The 17,412-nt window shown below is 38.0% G+C and overlaps 3 protein-coding genes across 3 annotated transcripts; all 3 read left to right on the plus strand.

Moving 5' to 3' along the window:
- The first annotated feature begins 1,783 nt into the window (after positions 1–1,783).
- Positions 1,784–5,834, plus strand: LOC144542772 (zinc-binding protein A33-like). The gene is made up of 6 exons (XM_078290012.1): positions 1,784–2,443; positions 2,623–2,718; positions 2,979–3,206; positions 3,320–3,342; positions 3,424–3,542; positions 4,753–5,834. The coding sequence occupies exons 1-6, from the start codon at positions 2,045–2,047 to the stop codon at positions 5,259–5,261; spliced, it is 1,374 nt and encodes a 457-aa protein (XP_078146138.1). The 5' UTR covers positions 1,784–2,044; the 3' UTR covers positions 5,262–5,834.
- Positions 5,835–8,283: 2,449 nt separating this feature from the next.
- Positions 8,284–12,366, plus strand: LOC144542774 (zinc-binding protein A33-like). The gene is made up of 6 exons (XM_078290025.1): positions 8,284–8,943; positions 9,123–9,218; positions 9,479–9,706; positions 9,820–9,842; positions 9,924–10,042; positions 11,253–12,366. Exons 1-6 carry the CDS (start codon positions 8,545–8,547, stop codon positions 11,759–11,761), a joined length of 1,374 nt encoding a protein of 457 aa, XP_078146151.1. The 5' UTR covers positions 8,284–8,544; the 3' UTR covers positions 11,762–12,366.
- A 1,057-nt stretch (positions 12,367–13,423) lies between these two features.
- Positions 13,424–16,304, plus strand: LOC139924921 (zinc-binding protein A33-like). The gene is made up of 6 exons (XM_071916157.2): positions 13,424–13,958; positions 14,138–14,233; positions 14,494–14,724; positions 14,838–14,860; positions 14,942–15,060; positions 15,192–16,304. Exons 1-6 carry the CDS (start codon positions 13,563–13,565, stop codon positions 15,698–15,700), a joined length of 1,374 nt encoding a protein of 457 aa, XP_071772258.2. The 5' UTR covers positions 13,424–13,562; the 3' UTR covers positions 15,701–16,304.
- Positions 16,305–17,412: the final 1,108 nt, after the last annotated feature.

Genomic DNA, 17,412 nt, shown 5'->3' on the forward strand with positions numbered 1-17,412 from the left:
CCTTCCTGGGACTAACAGAGAGTTGTCCCCCTCAATATATCATTGTAAACATAACTATATAATTTCAAATAATATTATAATATGCATTGAAAGCACTTGTGATAATTATAGACGCAAAACAATGCGTTTTTAAGTTTCGAAAGATTGAGTCCCCCCCTCATATGCCTCACAGTGGTTTGGTCCACTGCCTACCTGCCTCCCCGAACCCCCACACACACACATTAGCCCTCGGTACGAGTGTGTGTGGAGGATCTCTGGAAGTGTGTCAGTGGTGGCTGACCTCCAGTAAGTAGCTGAGGTTAACTTAAAACAAAGGATGTGTCAGACATTTTTCTTTACTTCTACCACTCAGTAGAATAAAACACATTCACAACTGTAATCAGACTACATTTTGTTCCGTTACCTCGCGGTTGAATCTTGTGCGTCAGCGTGTTGGCACGAGCCGCGTCTCCTAATGCATGTGTGTGTATGGAGGCAGGAGGTCTGTCCACAATTAAAATCATCATAACTCACTGAATTTTCGACCGATTTTCAAGCGGTTTGGTTTGTTACAAATGCCAGACATGTATTTATGATACAGGATACTTGGTTAAATTAAAATGCGGGATTTCATACCAAAATACTTTATCTTTTGTAGATGGTAACAGTAATATTTCTATAATATAATATTTAAGATTAACTTACCCTATGTAATTAGGTTCTAAGTATATTATTTTTTTCTTACTGCATGTAAAATGGCTGCCACTATGTTATTTTGTTCATAATTTTGGAAATAAATGAAGACTTAATTAATAAAAAAGACATAATTACAACAAACATTATGTTAAAATATAAGTAAGTTTCTGGCAGGCTTCATAGCGTTCTGGACTTTTACACATTGACAGCAAAACATTAGAGATCTGCTTTTTCGGGAAAACTAAATCTAATTAGGCATATATTAGCTTTAGTTCAGTTAATGGGTGTTGCATCTCACCTACTACTGTAAATAACCTGCATGCTGTGTGTGTGTGTGTGTGTGTGTGTGTGTGTGTGTGTGTGTCTATTTGTCAGCCAGCCAGGTCAGTTAAAATGGCAGAGAAAAGAAAAACAGACATCCGATCATTTTTCAGTGCACCGAAACGCCAAGTAGAAAGACCCCAGTAATATCAAAGGCAATTTGATAAAATCTTCATAAGAAAGGAATGAAGTGCTTATGGAAATGTTTCATAATGGACCTCTATATACATTTAATACAACAGTACTTTTGGCGGCACCTTTGGTGTCCCCTTCAGGAATTGCTCTTGAGAAATTTTTCTGTTTATTGTCCCCCCCAACAGTGAAATGAAATATCCGCCCTTGGTTTTAGCATCACAATATCAACCTGCCTAAAGGTCTATAAAGAAGGAATATGATCTAGGCTCATCATTTTGCCAAAAAATATTCTGCTCAGTGCTTATGTAGGGAAATAATTGAAGAAATGCAAAAAAGAAAAAATAGGCATTTTTGTGTCCATTCTATAGCAAGATGTCATTCTCTTTTTATAAGCTTCAGTCTAATCAGTCTTTGCTGATTCTAAAAGCCCAGTCTTTTCTACTCACCATGCCTTTAGTTCAGGCACAACTGAGCACAATCATTGAAAAAACACAGAAACGAAGGTTGTAATCAGATAAAGCAAGGTTTATTTCCTTCTCCAGTCTTTGGCTGCACCAGAAGAGAGCATGCGTCATTTCTTCTCACAAGGCAGGGCAAAAGGGCAGAGGGAAAAAAATGCAGAGCTCCACCCCTTTTACACGGATATACAGAATACAGGAAGAAGCAACTCAAAATCAGCACCTAAAACTGCTTGTGTTAATGTACTTTCAAAAGAAAATAAGGAAGAAAATCCACTCAATAGGCTGTTTATTTGTACCAAGGAGGTTTTACTGGCAACTTAAAGTACTGAACCTGAGCACTAGCTAAACAAACAGGAGTGGGTCTTTGAAAGTGAAAGTAAGTTGGTCCTCCGAGAGTTCATACAGGAAAAAGACGGCCAGGAACACAGAGAACCTCACAAGAAAACAAGAGAATGGCTACCAACTCGTCTGAGGCGGATTGCACCTGCCCCGTGTGCTGTGACATTTTTAGGGATCCTGTTCTCTTGTTGTGTGGTCACAGCTTCTGTAAAGTCTGTCTTCAGGAATGGTGGAGACAGAGTGGGGTCCAGACGTGTCCAGTCTGTAAGGAAATGTTTCCAATGCGTCAACCGCCCCGCAATCTGGCTTTGAAAAACCTGTCTGACACCTTGAGACAAGAGAGGAGTCAGAGAGCTTCATCAGGATCTGAGCAGCTCTGCAGTCTGCACAGTGAGAAACTCAAGCTCTTCTGTCAGGACGACCAACAGCCCATCTGTGTCGTCTGTAGGGATGCAAAGAAACATAAGCAACATAACTGCGTACCCATCAATGAAGCTGCAGAAGACCATAAGGTGAGGCACATACAGGTGAAAATGGAAAGTTCAAAAGAGAGGGTTTGGTTTGGTTTGGTTTGGTTTTGCCAGTTTTTCTGATTTTATAAATTATTCTTCATATTGCACATAGCAAACAAATGTCTTATTTAACTGATTCATACTGTATAATCAATGTATGCATATCCTCTCATTTGCAGACCAAACTTAACATCGCACTGATGCACTTAAAAACCAAACTGGGGACATTTAAGTTGGAAAAACTCAACTGTGATAAAATGGCCAGCCACATCAAGGTAAGTTACAGTCACAATAGTTATAGATATTTTTGCGAAAAATTATGTCAACTCTATTTTTGTTAAGAAATATAACTAATGAGTTTTGTTTTACAAAAACATTCAGTTATACAATTCAATTCTGCTTTGGACAGAGTTGACAACATACCAACAAATTTCTGTTATGGATGTTAAAACTACAATAGCTACTATTGGATTACTGTATAATTACTAAATTATGAATAGTGAGTTTCAGCTGATCTTCAACTCACTCTTCTCAGCTCCAGGCCCAGCAGACAGAGAAGAGGATAAAAGAGGAGTTTCGGAAGTTTTACCAGTTCCTGCGAGCAGAGGAGGCCGCTAGGATTGATGCACTGAGGAAAGAGGCGACAACCAAGAGTCAGGCGATGACGATCAGGATTGTGAATTTGACCGCAGAGATCTCCTCGCTCACAGACAAGATCAAAGTCGTAGAGGAGATGAAAGCTGAAGACATCTCATTCATGCTTGTAATCACATTTATGATACATGTTAAATGTTCAATATTAAGATAAGATTGGAATAATAATCTGACCAAATGAGAGGTATTGACTTCTGGCCTTGTTGTCTCTTTATTTCACAGAATGTCAAGTCCACTATAGAGAGGTAAGTTCACTTCCTGTGTGTCTCATCCTCTGTGTGAGATCAGAACCACTCCAGATCTGTGACTACCTAATATTCCTGCAGATCTCAGTGCAAACTGCCAGATCCAGAGACTCCATCAGGAGCTCTGATCGACGAGGCCAAACACCTGGGGAACCTGCTGTACACAGTCTGGGGGAGCATGAAGGGGATAATCCAATACAGTAAGCAATGCAACATTGTTTTTCACTGGCCATGTTTGTGGTATTTACAGTTTTTTACGATTGCTAGCAACCTTTTATCAGTTCTGTAGTCACATTATCATAACTCTTAACACAGTTAGCACAACATCGGTCTGTTGCGGGCCATACCGTTAACACATTTCTTGTTCCTTTGACACAAAATGCATTCAGTGAACACATTTTAAAAACTCTTGAATTTCTTTTACACACAAGCTCAACCAAGACCAAAACTATGGATTTTTACTGCCAAATTTACAAATGCTTGCACACTGTATGTCAGAACAGATAACCTCATGTTCTAAACCTAACTTATAGGCTACAGTTGAAGTGAACAGCAGTTCACATTGTATATATATATATATTGTATATTATATATTGAAACACAAATATATGTCCTATATTTTTTTATTGCTATTGAGAAACAGCTGATTGAAGTTAAGTTTTTCTTCAGTGCCTTTTTCTGTTTGTATATTTTATTTTTACACAACTGTAACCAGCAGCTATATTGCAGATTTTTGTTGATCTCTTGCAGTAATTTCCTATTTCCTATTATTCCTATGCCTTTACTATAGCAATTCTGTCACTTATTCCTTTTTCATATACTATACATTCTATAAAGTAAAGATGAGTCATTCACTTTTGATATAGAATGTTTGCAAAAAAGAAGAAAAAAATGCGTACATTTACTACACTCAACAAAAGAAAAATGTAGAGTGACTTCAAAAGAAACTGCAGTACGAAAAACAATTGACTATCAATATACTGTCAATTGTATAAGGGTAAAACTGACACATGTAAAGTAATGCATTTTCTGTGATACCATCTGCTGTTAGTATTTTGTATGTCATTGTGCTGTAATTGACTAAATGTTCCTGTTGGAAGAAAACATGTGCTAGTGTTTTGAAAGAATTATTTGATTTAGTGTATTTTGACAAAGTATTCTTGCATTTTGAAAATTAGTGTTGGTGTTTAGTTTACAATATGTGATTTTGAGCATAAAATTAACTGTTTTGCCAACTGTGTGTTGTAGGTGAGTTGGTGTGTGAAGAGTTTAGAAAAAGTATTATAAGTATTGAAAAATGCTTGCTAGCGATCGTAAAAAACTGTAAATCTGCAACAGTATACAGATAGCCAATTAACATTCTCAATTATCAGCTCAGTTAACTTTCCCCATTGTATCTTTTCCATCCAGCTCCTGTCATTCTGGACCCCAATACTGGCAACACACTAATGACTATATCAGAGGATTTGACTCGTGTGACAAAAAGTGAGAGAGCTCAGCAACTCCCCAACAACCCAGAGAGACATGGCAGGATTGTCCGTGGTTCTGAAGGCTTTAGCTCTGGGCAACACAGCTGGGATGTAGAGGTGGGCGGGTATTGGGATGTTGGTGTGACTGCTATAATTAAGCGCCATGATCGTGAGAAGAACTGGGGCATCTACATGTGTGTTTGCACTGGATATCTTCGTGAACTTACTCCAGAGGATTATACAAAACTCATATTGGTAGATTCCTTCCCAAAAAAGATCAGAGTTCAGCTAGATTATGACCAAGGAAAGCTGTCATTTTTTGACCTTGATAGGAAAACACATGTGCGCACCATCAAGCACACATTCACAGAACCAGTCTTACCGTATTTTAATGACAATACAAAAATCCTTCCAGTTGAATTGTCACTGATGACAAGACGACCCAGATAAACCTTTTACATCTCTTGAGTCACAGAAACATTACTGCAGTGGTCGAACAACAAGATGTGGCACTTTTTTTTATCCTAGACTTATGATGATCATGATGTAAGATATTCAAACATATTTTGCATAACCTACCGTATTTTAGCAATTGACTTGTGCTTGTCGCCACCATAATTACTAATTCATAATTACTAACAAAATTATGCATTTTGTTTCTCTTTCAAGTTTTTCAGATTTAGTGTTTTCAACACACTTAGGTCTATCCTGGTCTAATCTTTTATGTGTCAACATTATGTGAACCCTGGAGTGTGTGCTCTCCATCAGCATTCAGGTTTTTCCATAATTTAGTTTTTGATCATTCTAAATAACCAAAGCTAAATTACATGTTGAATCAGTGATCCCACAGTACAGAAAACATAACATGTGGGTCTGTCTGCTTTATCATAATGTTAGAAGCATGATTTTCAGGCTGGTGGATAGAAAACAGAAGTTAGTGAGTGAAAACTACTAAATGTCTGTGGTTGAATGCTTAAGAACTCCTATTGGGATAAAAGTACTGAAAATTCTGAATGGATGAATTACGAATGGATGAATGCTTTGATCTTTTATCATCTCTGGTTTCATTTTGTAATCAAATTTATGTCATTATGGTCTGATTTGATAAATCAACTGTCAATAAGCTAATAAAGCTAATCAAATTGACTTTCAGAGTTTAATTCTGTTATGTTTCATTATCAGTCAAAAGGAAAGAAATCTATCTATCTATCTATCTATGTATCTATCTATCTATCTATCTATCTATCTATCTATCTATCTATGTATCTATCTAAGTTTTATATGTTTTTGAGTGCACAGTGCTGTAATCCAGTGTGAAAGACTAGCTTGTGATATTTTGGTAGCATTCATCATCATCCCTGCCTAAACACATCACAAGTGGCCAGCTTCCACAATGAAAATTAAACAGATCATTCAGCTACAGTTCATCACAAACAAACTAAACACAAAGCTGTAGTCCAGGCAGTTTTAGAGAGTCCCTGACACCAAAGCCTGAGCTGTGCATTCACCATAGCACTAGCAATAGAGTATCATGAACAGACCTGTTTATTTGTGCTAAAGAACATCTTCCTTTTCTATATGACAGCTACACAAACAGTGACCAAATATCCTGATGGATGTTTTAGCCAGGGGCGGAAATCACGGGGGGGACAGGGGGGTCCGGACCCCCCCTTCCTGGGACTAACAGAGAGTTGTCCCCCTCAATATATCATTGTAAACATAACTATATAATTTCAAATAATATTATAATATGCATTGAAAGCACTTGTGATAATTATAGACGCAAAACAATGCGTTTTTAAGTTTCGAAAGATTGAGTCCCCCCCTCATATGCCTCACAGTGGTTTGGTCCACTGCCTACCTGCCTCCCCGAACCCCCACACACACACATTAGCCCTCGGTACGAGTGTGTGTGGAGGATCTCTGGAAGTGTGTCAGTGGTGGCTGACCTCCAGTAAGTAGCTGAGGTTAACTTAAAACAAAGGATGTGTCAGACATTTTTCTTTACTTCTACCACTCAGTAGAATAAAACACATTCACAACTGTAATCAGACTACATTTTGTTCCGTTACCTCGCGGTTGAATCTTGTGCGTCAGCGTGTTGGCACGAGCCGCGTCTCCTAATGCATGTGTGTGTATGGAGGCAGGAGGTCTGTCCACAATTAAAATCATCATAACTCACTGAATTTTCGACCGATTTTCAAGCGGTTTGGTTTGTTACAAATGCCAGACATGTATTTATGATACAGGATACTTGGTTAAATTAAAATGCGGGATTTCATACCAAAATACTTTATCTTTTGTAGATGGTAACAGTAATATTTCTATAATATAATATTTAAGATTAACTTACCCTATGTAATTAGGTTCTAAGTATATTATTTTTTTCTTACTGCATGTAAAATGGCTGCCACTATGTTATTTTGTTCATAATTTTGGAAATAAATGAAGACTTAATTAATAAAAAAGACATAATTACAACAAACATTATGTTAAAATATAAGTAAGTTTCTGGCAGGCTTCATAGCGTTCTGGACTTTTACACATTGACAGCAAAACATTAGAGATCTGCTTTTTCGGGAAAACTAAATCTAATTAGGCATATATTAGCTTTAGTTCAGTTAATGGGTGTTGCATCTCACCTACTACTGTAAATAACCTGCATGCTGTGTGTGTGTGTGTGTGTGTGTGTGTGTGTGTGTGTGTGTGTGTGTGTGTGTGTGTGTGTCTATTTGTCAGCCAGCCAGGTCAGTTAAAATGGCAGAGAAAAGAAAAACAGACATCCGATCATTTTTCAGTGCACCGAAACGCCAAGTAGAAAGACCCCAGTAATATCAAAGGCAATTTGATAAAATCTTCATAAGAAAGGAATGAAGTGCTTATGGAAATGTTTCATAATGGACCTCTATATACATTTAATACAACAGTACTTTTGGCGGCACCTTTGGTGTCCCCTTCAGGAATTGCTCTTGAGAAATTTTTCTGTTTATTGTCCCCCCCAACAGTGAAATGAAATATCCGCCCTTGGTTTTAGCATCACAATATCAACCTGCCTAAAGGTCTATAAAGAAGGAATATGATCTAGGCTCATCATTTTGCCAAAAAATATTCTGCTCAGTGCTTATGTAGGGAAATAATTGAAGAAATGCAAAAAAGAAAAAATAGGCATTTTTGTGTCCATTCTATAGCAAGATGTCATTCTCTTTTTATAAGCTTCAGTCTAATCAGTCTTTGCTGATTCTAAAAGCCCAGTCTTTTCTACTCACCATGCCTTTAGTTCAGGCACAACTGAGCACAATCATTGAAAAAACACAGAAACGAAGGTTGTAATCAGATAAAGCAAGGTTTATTTCCTTCTCCAGTCTTTGGCTGCACCAGAAGAGAGCATGCGTCATTTCTTCTCACAAGGCAGGGCAAAAGGGCAGAGGGAAAAAAATGCAGAGCTCCACCCCTTTTACACGGATATACAGAATACAGGAAGAAGCAACTCAAAATCAGCACCTAAAACTGCTTGTGTTAATGTACTTTCAAAAGAAAATAAGGAAGAAAATCCACTCAATAGGCTGTTTATTTGTACCAAGGAGGTTTTACTGGCAACTTAAAGTACTGAACCTGAGCACTAGCTAAACAAACAGGAGTGGGTCTTTGAAAGTGAAAGTAAGTTGGTCCTCCGAGAGTTCATACAGGAAAAAGACGGCCAGGAACACAGAGAACCTCACAAGAAAACAAGAGAATGGCTACCAACTCGTCTGAGGCGGATTGCACCTGCCCCGTGTGCTGTGACATTTTTAGGGATCCTGTTCTCTTGTTGTGTGGTCACAGCTTCTGTAAAGTCTGTCTTCAGGAATGGTGGAGACAGAGTGGGGTCCAGACGTGTCCAGTCTGTAAGGAAATGTTTCCAATGCGTCAACCGCCCCGCAATCTGGCTTTGAAAAACCTGTCTGACACCTTGAGACAAGAGAGGAGTCAGAGAGCTTCATCAGGATCTGAGCAGCTCTGCAGTCTGCACAGTGAGAAACTCAAGCTCTTCTGTCAGGACGACCAACAGCCCATCTGTGTCGTCTGTAGGGATGCAAAGAAACATAAGCAACATAACTGCGTACCCATCAATGAAGCTGCAGAAGACCATAAGGTGAGGCACATACAGGTGAAAATGGAAAGTTCAAAAGAGAGGGTTTGGTTTGGTTTGGTTTGGTTTTGCCAGTTTTTCTGATTTTATAAATTATTCTTCATATTGCACATAGCAAACAAATGTCTTATTTAACTGATTCATACTGTATAATCAATGTATGCATATCCTCTCATTTGCAGACCAAACTTAACATCGCACTGATGCACTTAAAAACCAAACTGGGGACATTTAAGTTGGAAAAACTCAACTGTGATAAAATGGCCAGCCACATCAAGGTAAGTTACAGTCACAATAGTTATAGATATTTTTGCGAAAAATTATGTCAACTCTATTTTTGTTAAGAAATATAACTAATGAGTTTTGTTTTACAAAAACATTCAGTTATACAATTCAATTCTGCTTTGGACAGAGTTGACAACATACCAACAAATTTCTGTTATGGATGTTAAAACTACAATAGCTACTATTGGATTACTGTATAATTACTAAATTATGAATAGTGAGTTTCAGCTGATCTTCAACTCACTCTTCTCAGCTCCAGGCCCAGCAGACAGAGAAGAGGATAAAAGAGGAGTTTCGGAAGTTTTACCAGTTCCTGCGAGCAGAGGAGGCCGCTAGGATTGATGCACTGAGGAAAGAGGCGACAACCAAGAGTCAGGCGATGACGATCAGGATTGTGAATTTGACCGCAGAGATCTCCTCGCTCACAGACAAGATCAAAGTCGTAGAGGAGATGAAAGCTGAAGACATCTCATTCATGCTTGTAATCACATTTATGATACATGTTAAATGTTCAATATTAAGATAAGATTGGAATAATAATCTGACCAAATGAGAGGTATTGACTTCTGGCCTTGTTGTCTCTTTATTTCACAGAATGTCAAGTCCACTATAGAGAGGTAAGTTCACTTCCTGTGTGTCTCATCCTCTGTGTGAGATCAGAACCACTCCAGATCTGTGACTACCTAATATTCCTGCAGATCTCAGTGCAAACTGCCAGATCCAGAGACTCCATCAGGAGCTCTGATCGACGAGGCCAAACACCTGGGGAACCTGCTGTACACAGTCTGGGGGAGCATGAAGGGGATAATCCAATACAGTAAGCAATGCAACATTGTTTTTCACTGGCCATGTTTGTGGTATTTACAGTTTTTTACGATTGCTAGCAACCTTTTATCAGTTCTGTAGTCACATTATCATAACTCTTAACACAGTTAGCACAACATCGGTCTGTTGCGGGCCATACCGTTAACACATTTCTTGTTCCTTTGACACAAAATGCATTCAGTGAACACATTTTAAAAACTCTTGAATTTCTTTTACACACAAGCTCAACCAAGACCAAAACTATGGATTTTTACTGCCAAATTTACAAATGCTTGCACACTGTATGTCAGAACAGATAACCTCATGTTCTAAACCTAACTTATAGGCTACAGTTGAAGTGAACAGCAGTTCACATTGTATATATATATATATTGTATATTATATATTGAAACACAAATATATGTCCTATATTTTTTTATTGCTATTGAGAAACAGCTGATTGAAGTTAAGTTTTTCTTCAGTGCCTTTTTCTGTTTGTATATTTTATTTTTACACAACTGTAACCAGCAGCTATATTGCAGATTTTTGTTGATCTCTTGCAGTAATTTCCTATTTCCTATTATTCCTATGCCTTTACTATAGCAATTCTGTCACTTATTCCTTTTTCATATACTATACATTCTATAAAGTAAAGATGAGTCATTCACTTTTGATATAGAATGTTTGCAAAAAAGAAGAAAAAAATGCGTACATTTACTACACTCAACAAAAGAAAAATGTAGAGTGACTTCAAAAGAAACTGCAGTACGAAAAACAATTGACTATCAATATACTGTCAATTGTATAAGGGTAAAACTGACACATGTAAAGTAATGCATTTTCTGTAATACCATCTGCTGTTAGTATTTTGTATGTCATTGTGCTGTAATTGACTAAATGTTCCTGTTGGAAGAAAACATGTGCTAGTGTTTTGAAAGAATTATTTGATTTAGTGTATTTTGACAAAGTATTCTTGCATTTTGAAAATTAGTGTTGGTGTTTAGTTTACAATATGTGATTTTGAGCATAAAATTAACTGTTTTGCCAACTGTGTGTTGTAGGTGAGTTGGTGTGTGAAGAGTTTAGAAAAAGTATTATAAGTATTGAAAAATGCTTGCTAGCGATCGTAAAAAACTGTAAATCTGCAACAGTATACAGATAGCCAATTAACATTCTCAATTATCAGCTCAGTTAACTTTCCCCATTGTATCTTTTCCATCCAGCTCCTGTCATTCTGGACCCCAATACTGGCAACACACTAATGACTATATCAGAGGATTTGACTCGTGTGACAAAAAGTGAGAGAGCTCAGCAACTCCCCAACAACCCAGAGAGACATGGCAGGATTGTCCGTGGTTCTGAAGGCTTTAGCTCTGGGCAACACAGCTGGGATGTAGAGGTGGGCGGGTATTGGGATGTTGGTGTGACTGCTATAATTAAGCGCCATGATCGTGAGAAGAACTGGGGCATCTACATGTGTGTTTGCACTGGATATCTTCGTGAACTTACTCCAGAGGATTATACAAAACTCATATTGGTAGATTCCTTCCCAAAAAAGATCAGAGTTCAGCTAGATTATGACCAAGGAAAGCTGTCATTTTTTGACCTTGATAGGAAAACACATGTGCGCACCATCAAGCACACATTCACAGAACCAGTCTTACCGTATTTTAATGACAATACAAAAATCCTTCCAGTTGAATTGTCACTGATGACAAGACGACCCAGATAAACCTTTTACATCTCTTGAGTCACAGAAACATTACTGCAGTGGTCGAACAACAAGATGTGGCACTTTTTTTTATCCTAGACTTATGATGATCATGATGTAAGATATTCAAACATATTTTGCATAACCTACCGTATTTTAGCAATTGACTTGTGCTTGTCGCCACCATAATTACTAATTCATAATTACTAACAAAATTATGCATTTTGTTTCTCTTTCAAGTTTTTCAGATTTAGTGTTTTCAACACACTTAGGTCTATCCTGGTCTAATCTTTTATGTGTCAACATTATGTGAACCCTGGAGTGTGTGCTCTCCATCAGCATTCAGGTTTTTCCATAATTTAGTTTTTGATCATTCTAAATAACCAAAGCTAAATTACATGTTGAATCAGTGATCCCACAGTACAGAAAACATAACATGTGGGTCTGTCTGCTTTATCATAATGTTAGAAGCATGATTTTCAGGCTGGTGGATAGAAAACAGAAGTTGGTGAGTGAAAACTACTAAATGTCTGTGGTTGAATGCTTAAGAACTCCTATTGGGATAAAAGTACTGAAAATTCTGAATGGATGAATTACGAATGGATGAATGGTTTGATCTTTTATCATCTCTGGTTTCATTTTGTAATCAAATTTATGTCATTATGGTCTGATTTGATAAATCAACTGTCAATAAGCTAATAAAGCTAATCAAATTGACTTTCAGAGTTTAATTCTGTTATGTTTCATTATCAGTCAAAAGGAAAGAAATCTATCTATCTATCTATCTATCTATCTATCTAAGTTTTATATGTTTTTGAGTGCACAGTGCTGTAATCCAGTGTGAAAGACTAGCTTGTGATATTTTGGTAGCATTCATCATCATCCCTGCCTAAACACATCACAAGTGGTCAGCTTCCACAATGAAAATTAAACAGATCATTCAGCTACAGTTCATCACAAACAAACTAAACACAAAGCTGTAGTCCAGGCAGTTTTAGAGAGTCCCTGACACCAAAGCCTGAGCTGTGCATTAGCACTAAGTATCATGAACAGACCTGCTTATTTGTGCTGAAGAACATCTTCCTTTTCTGTATGACAGCTACACAAACAGTGACCAAATATCCTGATGGACTTTTTAGCATCACAAGCTCAACCTGCCTAAAGGTCTATAAAGAAGAAATATGATCTAGGCTTAACATTTAGCCTAAATATTCTGCTCAACGCTTATGTAACTGAAAATTGAAGAAATGCAAACAAAAGGGGCATTTTTATGTCCTTCCTGTAGCAAGATGTCATTCTCATCTTGCCTTAAATAAGCTTCAGTCTGATCAGTCTTTGCTGATTCTAAAAGCCCAGTCTTTTCTACTCACCATGCCTTTAGTTCAGGCACAACTGAGCACAATCATTGTACACACACAGAAACTATGGTGATAATCAGATAAAGCAAGGTTTATTTCCTTCTCCAGTCTTTGGCTGCACCAGAAGAGAGCATGCGTCATTTCTTCTCACAAGGCAGGGCAAAGGTACAGAGAAAAAAAATGCAGAGCTCCACCCCTTTTACACGGATATACAGAATACAAGAAGCAACTTGAAATCAGCACCTAAAACTGCGTGTGTTAATGTATTTTCAAAAGAAAATAAGGAAGACAATCCACTCAATAGGCTGTTTATTTGTACTACTGGCAACTTAAAGTACTGAACCTGAGCACTAGCTAAACAAACAGGAGTGAGTCTTTGAAAGTGAAAGTAAGTTGGTCCTCTGAGAGTTCATACAGGAAAAAGACGACCAGGAACACAGAGAACCTCACAAGAAAACAACAAAATGGCTACCAGCTCGTCCGAGCTGGACTGCACCTGCCCCGTGTGCTGTGACATTTTTAGGGATCCTGTTCTCTTGTTGTGTGGTCACAGCTTCTGTAAAGTCTGTCTTCAGGAATGGTGGAGACAGAGTGGGGTCCAGACATGTCCAGTGTGTAAGGAAATGTTTCCAATGCGTCAACCGCCCCGCAATCTGGCTTTGAAAAACCTGTCTGACACCTTGAGACAAGAGAGGAGTCAGAGAGATTCACCATCTGAGCAGCTCTGCAGTCTGCACAGTGAGAAACTCAAGCTCTTCTGTCAGGACGACCAACAGCCCATCTGTGTCGTCTGTAGGGATGCAAAGAAACATAAGCAACATAACTGCGTACCCATCAATGAAGCTGCAGAAGACCATAAGGTGAGGCACATACAGGTGAAAATGGAAAGTTCAAAAGAGAGGGTTTGGTTTGGTTTGGTTTGGTTTTGCCAGTTTTTCTGATTTTATAAATTATTCTTCATATTGCACATAGCAAACAAATGTCTTATTTAACTGATTCATACTGTATAATCAATGTATGCATATCCTCTCATTTGCAGACCAAACTTAACATCGCACTGATGCACTTAAAAACCAAACTGGGGACATTTAAGTTGGAAAAACTCAACTGTGATAAAATGGCCAGCCACATCAAGGTAAGTTACAGTCACAATAGTTATAGATATTTTTGCGAAAAATTATGTCAACTCTATTTTTGTTAAGAAATATAACTAATGAGTTTTGTTTTACAAAAACATTCAGTTATACAATTCAATTCTGCTTTGGACAGAGTTGACAACATACCAACAAATTTCTGTTATGGATGTTAAAACTACAATAGCTACTATTGGATTACTGTATAATTACTAAATTATGAATAGTGAGTTTCAGCTGATCTTCAACTCACTCTTCTCAGCTCCAGGCCCAGCAGACAGAGAAGAGGATAAAAGAGGAGTTTCGGAAGTTTTACCAGTTCCTGCGAGCAGAGGAGGCCGCTAGGATTGATGCACTGAGGAAAGAGGCGACAACCAAGAGTCAGGCGATGACGATCAGGATTGTGAATTTGACCGCAGAGATCTCCTCGCTCACAGACAAGATCAAAGTCGTAGAGCAGGAGATGAAAGCTGAAGACATCTCATTCATGCTTGTAATCACATTTATGATACATGTTAAATGTTCAATATTAAGATAAGATTGGAATAATAATCTGACCAAATGAGAGGTATTGACTTCTGGCCTTGTTGTCTCTTTATTTCACAGAATGTCAAGTCCACTATAGAGAGGTAAGTTCACTTCCTGTGTGTCTCATCCTCTGTGTGAGATCAGAACCACTCCAGATCTGTGACTACCTAATATTCCTGCAGATCCCAGTGCAAACTGCCAGATCCAGAGACTCCATCAGGAGCCCTGATCGACGAGGCCAAACACCTGGGGAACCTGCTGTTCACAGTCTGGGGGAAGATGAAGGGGATAATCCAATACAGTAAGCAATGCAACATTGTTTTTCACTGGCCATGTTTGTGGTATTTAAATCTGCAACAGTATACAGATAGCCAATTAACATTCTCAATTATCAGCTCAGTTAACTTTCCCCATTGTATCTTTTCCATCCAGCTCCTGTCATTCTGGACCCCAATACTGGCAACACACTAATGACTATATCAGAGGATTTGACTCGTGTGACAAAAAGTGAGAGAGCTCAGCAACTCCCCAACAACCCAGAGAGACATGGCAGGATTGTCCTTGGTTCTGAAGGCTTTAGCTCTGGGCAACACAGCTGGGATGTAGAGGTGGGCGGGTATTGGGATGTTGGTGTGACTGCTATAACTAAGCGCCATGATTGTGAGAAGAACTGGGGCATCTACATGTGTGTTTGCACTGGATATCTTCGTGAACTTACTCCAGAGGATTATACAAAACTCATATTGGTAGATTCCTTCCCAAAAAAGATCAGAGTTCAGCTAGATTATGACCAAGGAAAGCTGTCATTTTTTGACCTTGATAGGAAAACACATGTGCGCACCATCAAGCACACATTCACAGAACCAGTCTTTCCGTATTTTAATGACAATACAAAAATCCTTCCAGTTGAATTGTCACTGATGACAAGACGACCCAGATAAACCTTTTACATCTCTTGAGTCACAGAAACATTACTGCAGTGGTCGAACAACAAGATGTGGCACTTTTTTTATCCTAGACTTATGATGATCATGATGTAAGATATTCAAACATATTTTGCATAACCTACCGTATTTTAGCAATTGACTTGTGCTTGTCGCCACCATAATTACTAATTCATAATTACTAACAAAATTATGCATTTTGTTTCTCTTTCAAGTTTTTCAGATTTAGTGTTTTCAACACACTTAGGTCTATCCTGGTCTAATCTTTTATGTGTCAACATTATGTGAACCCTGGAGTGTGTGCTCTCCATCAGCATTCAGGTTTTTCCATAATCTAGTTTTTGATCATTCTAAATAACCAAAGCTAAATTACATGTTGAATCAGTGATCCCACAGTACAGAAAACATAACATGTGGGTCTGTCTGCTTTATCATAATGTTAGAAGCATGATTTTCAGGCTGGTGGATAGAAAACAGAAGTTGGTGAGTGAAAACTACTAAATGTCTGTGGTTGAATGCTTAAGAACTCCTATTGGGATAAAAGTACTGAAAATTCTGAATGGATGAATTACGAATGGATGAATGGTTTGATCTTTTATCATCTCTGGTTTCATTTTGTAATCAAATTTATGTCATTATGGTCTGATTTGATAAATCAACTGTCAATAAGCTAATAAAGCTAATCAAATTGACTTTCAGAGTTTAATTCTGTTATGTTTCATTATCAGTCAAAAGGAAAGAAATCTATCTATCTATCTATCTATCTATCTATCTATCTATCTATCTATCTAAGTTTTATATGTTTTTGAGTGCACAGTGCTGTAATCCAGTGTGAAAGACTAGCTTGTGATATTTTGGTAGCATTCATCATCATCCCTGCCTAAACACATCACAAGTGGTCAGCTTCCACAATGAAAATTAAACAGATCATTCAGCTACAGTTCATCACAAACAAACTAAACACAAAGCTGTAGTCCAGGCAGTTTTAGAGAGTCCCTGACACCAAAGCCTGAGCTGTGCATTAGCACTAAGTATCATGAACAGACCTGCTTATTTGTGCTGAAGAACATCTTCCTTTTCTGTATGACAGCTACACAAACAGTGACCAAATATCCTGATGGACTTTTTAGCATCACAAGCTCAACCTGCCTAAAGGTCTATAAAGAAGAAATATGATCTAGGCTTAACATTTAGCCTAAATATTCTGCTCAACGCTTATGTAACTGAAAATTGAAGGAATGCAAACAAAAGGGGCATTTTTATGTCCTTCCTGTAGCAAGATGTCATTCTCATCTTGCCTTAAATAAGCTTCAGTCTGATCAGTCTTTGCTGATTCTAAAAGCCCAGTCTTTTCTACTCACCATGCCTTTAGTTCAGGCACAACTGAGCACAATCATTGTACACACACAGAAACTATGGTGATAATCAGATAAAGCAAGGTTTATTTCCTTCTCCAGTCTTTGGCTGTACCAGAAGAGAGCATGGGTCATTTCTTCTCACAAGGCAGGGCAAAGGTACAGAGAAAAAAAAATGCAGAGCTCCACCCCTTTTACACGGATATACAGAATACAACAAGCAACTTGAAATCAGCACCTAAAACTGCGTGTGTTAATGTACTTTCAAAAGAAAATAAGGAAGACAATCCACTCAATAGGCTGTTTATTTGTACTACTGGCAACTTAAAGTACTGAACCTGAGCACTAGCTAAA

The sequence above is a fragment of the Centroberyx gerrardi genome, chromosome 18, assembly GCF_048128805.1.
Source record: "Centroberyx gerrardi isolate f3 chromosome 18, fCenGer3.hap1.cur.20231027, whole genome shotgun sequence".
Taxonomy (NCBI): Eukaryota; Metazoa; Chordata; class Actinopteri; order Beryciformes; family Berycidae; genus Centroberyx; species Centroberyx gerrardi.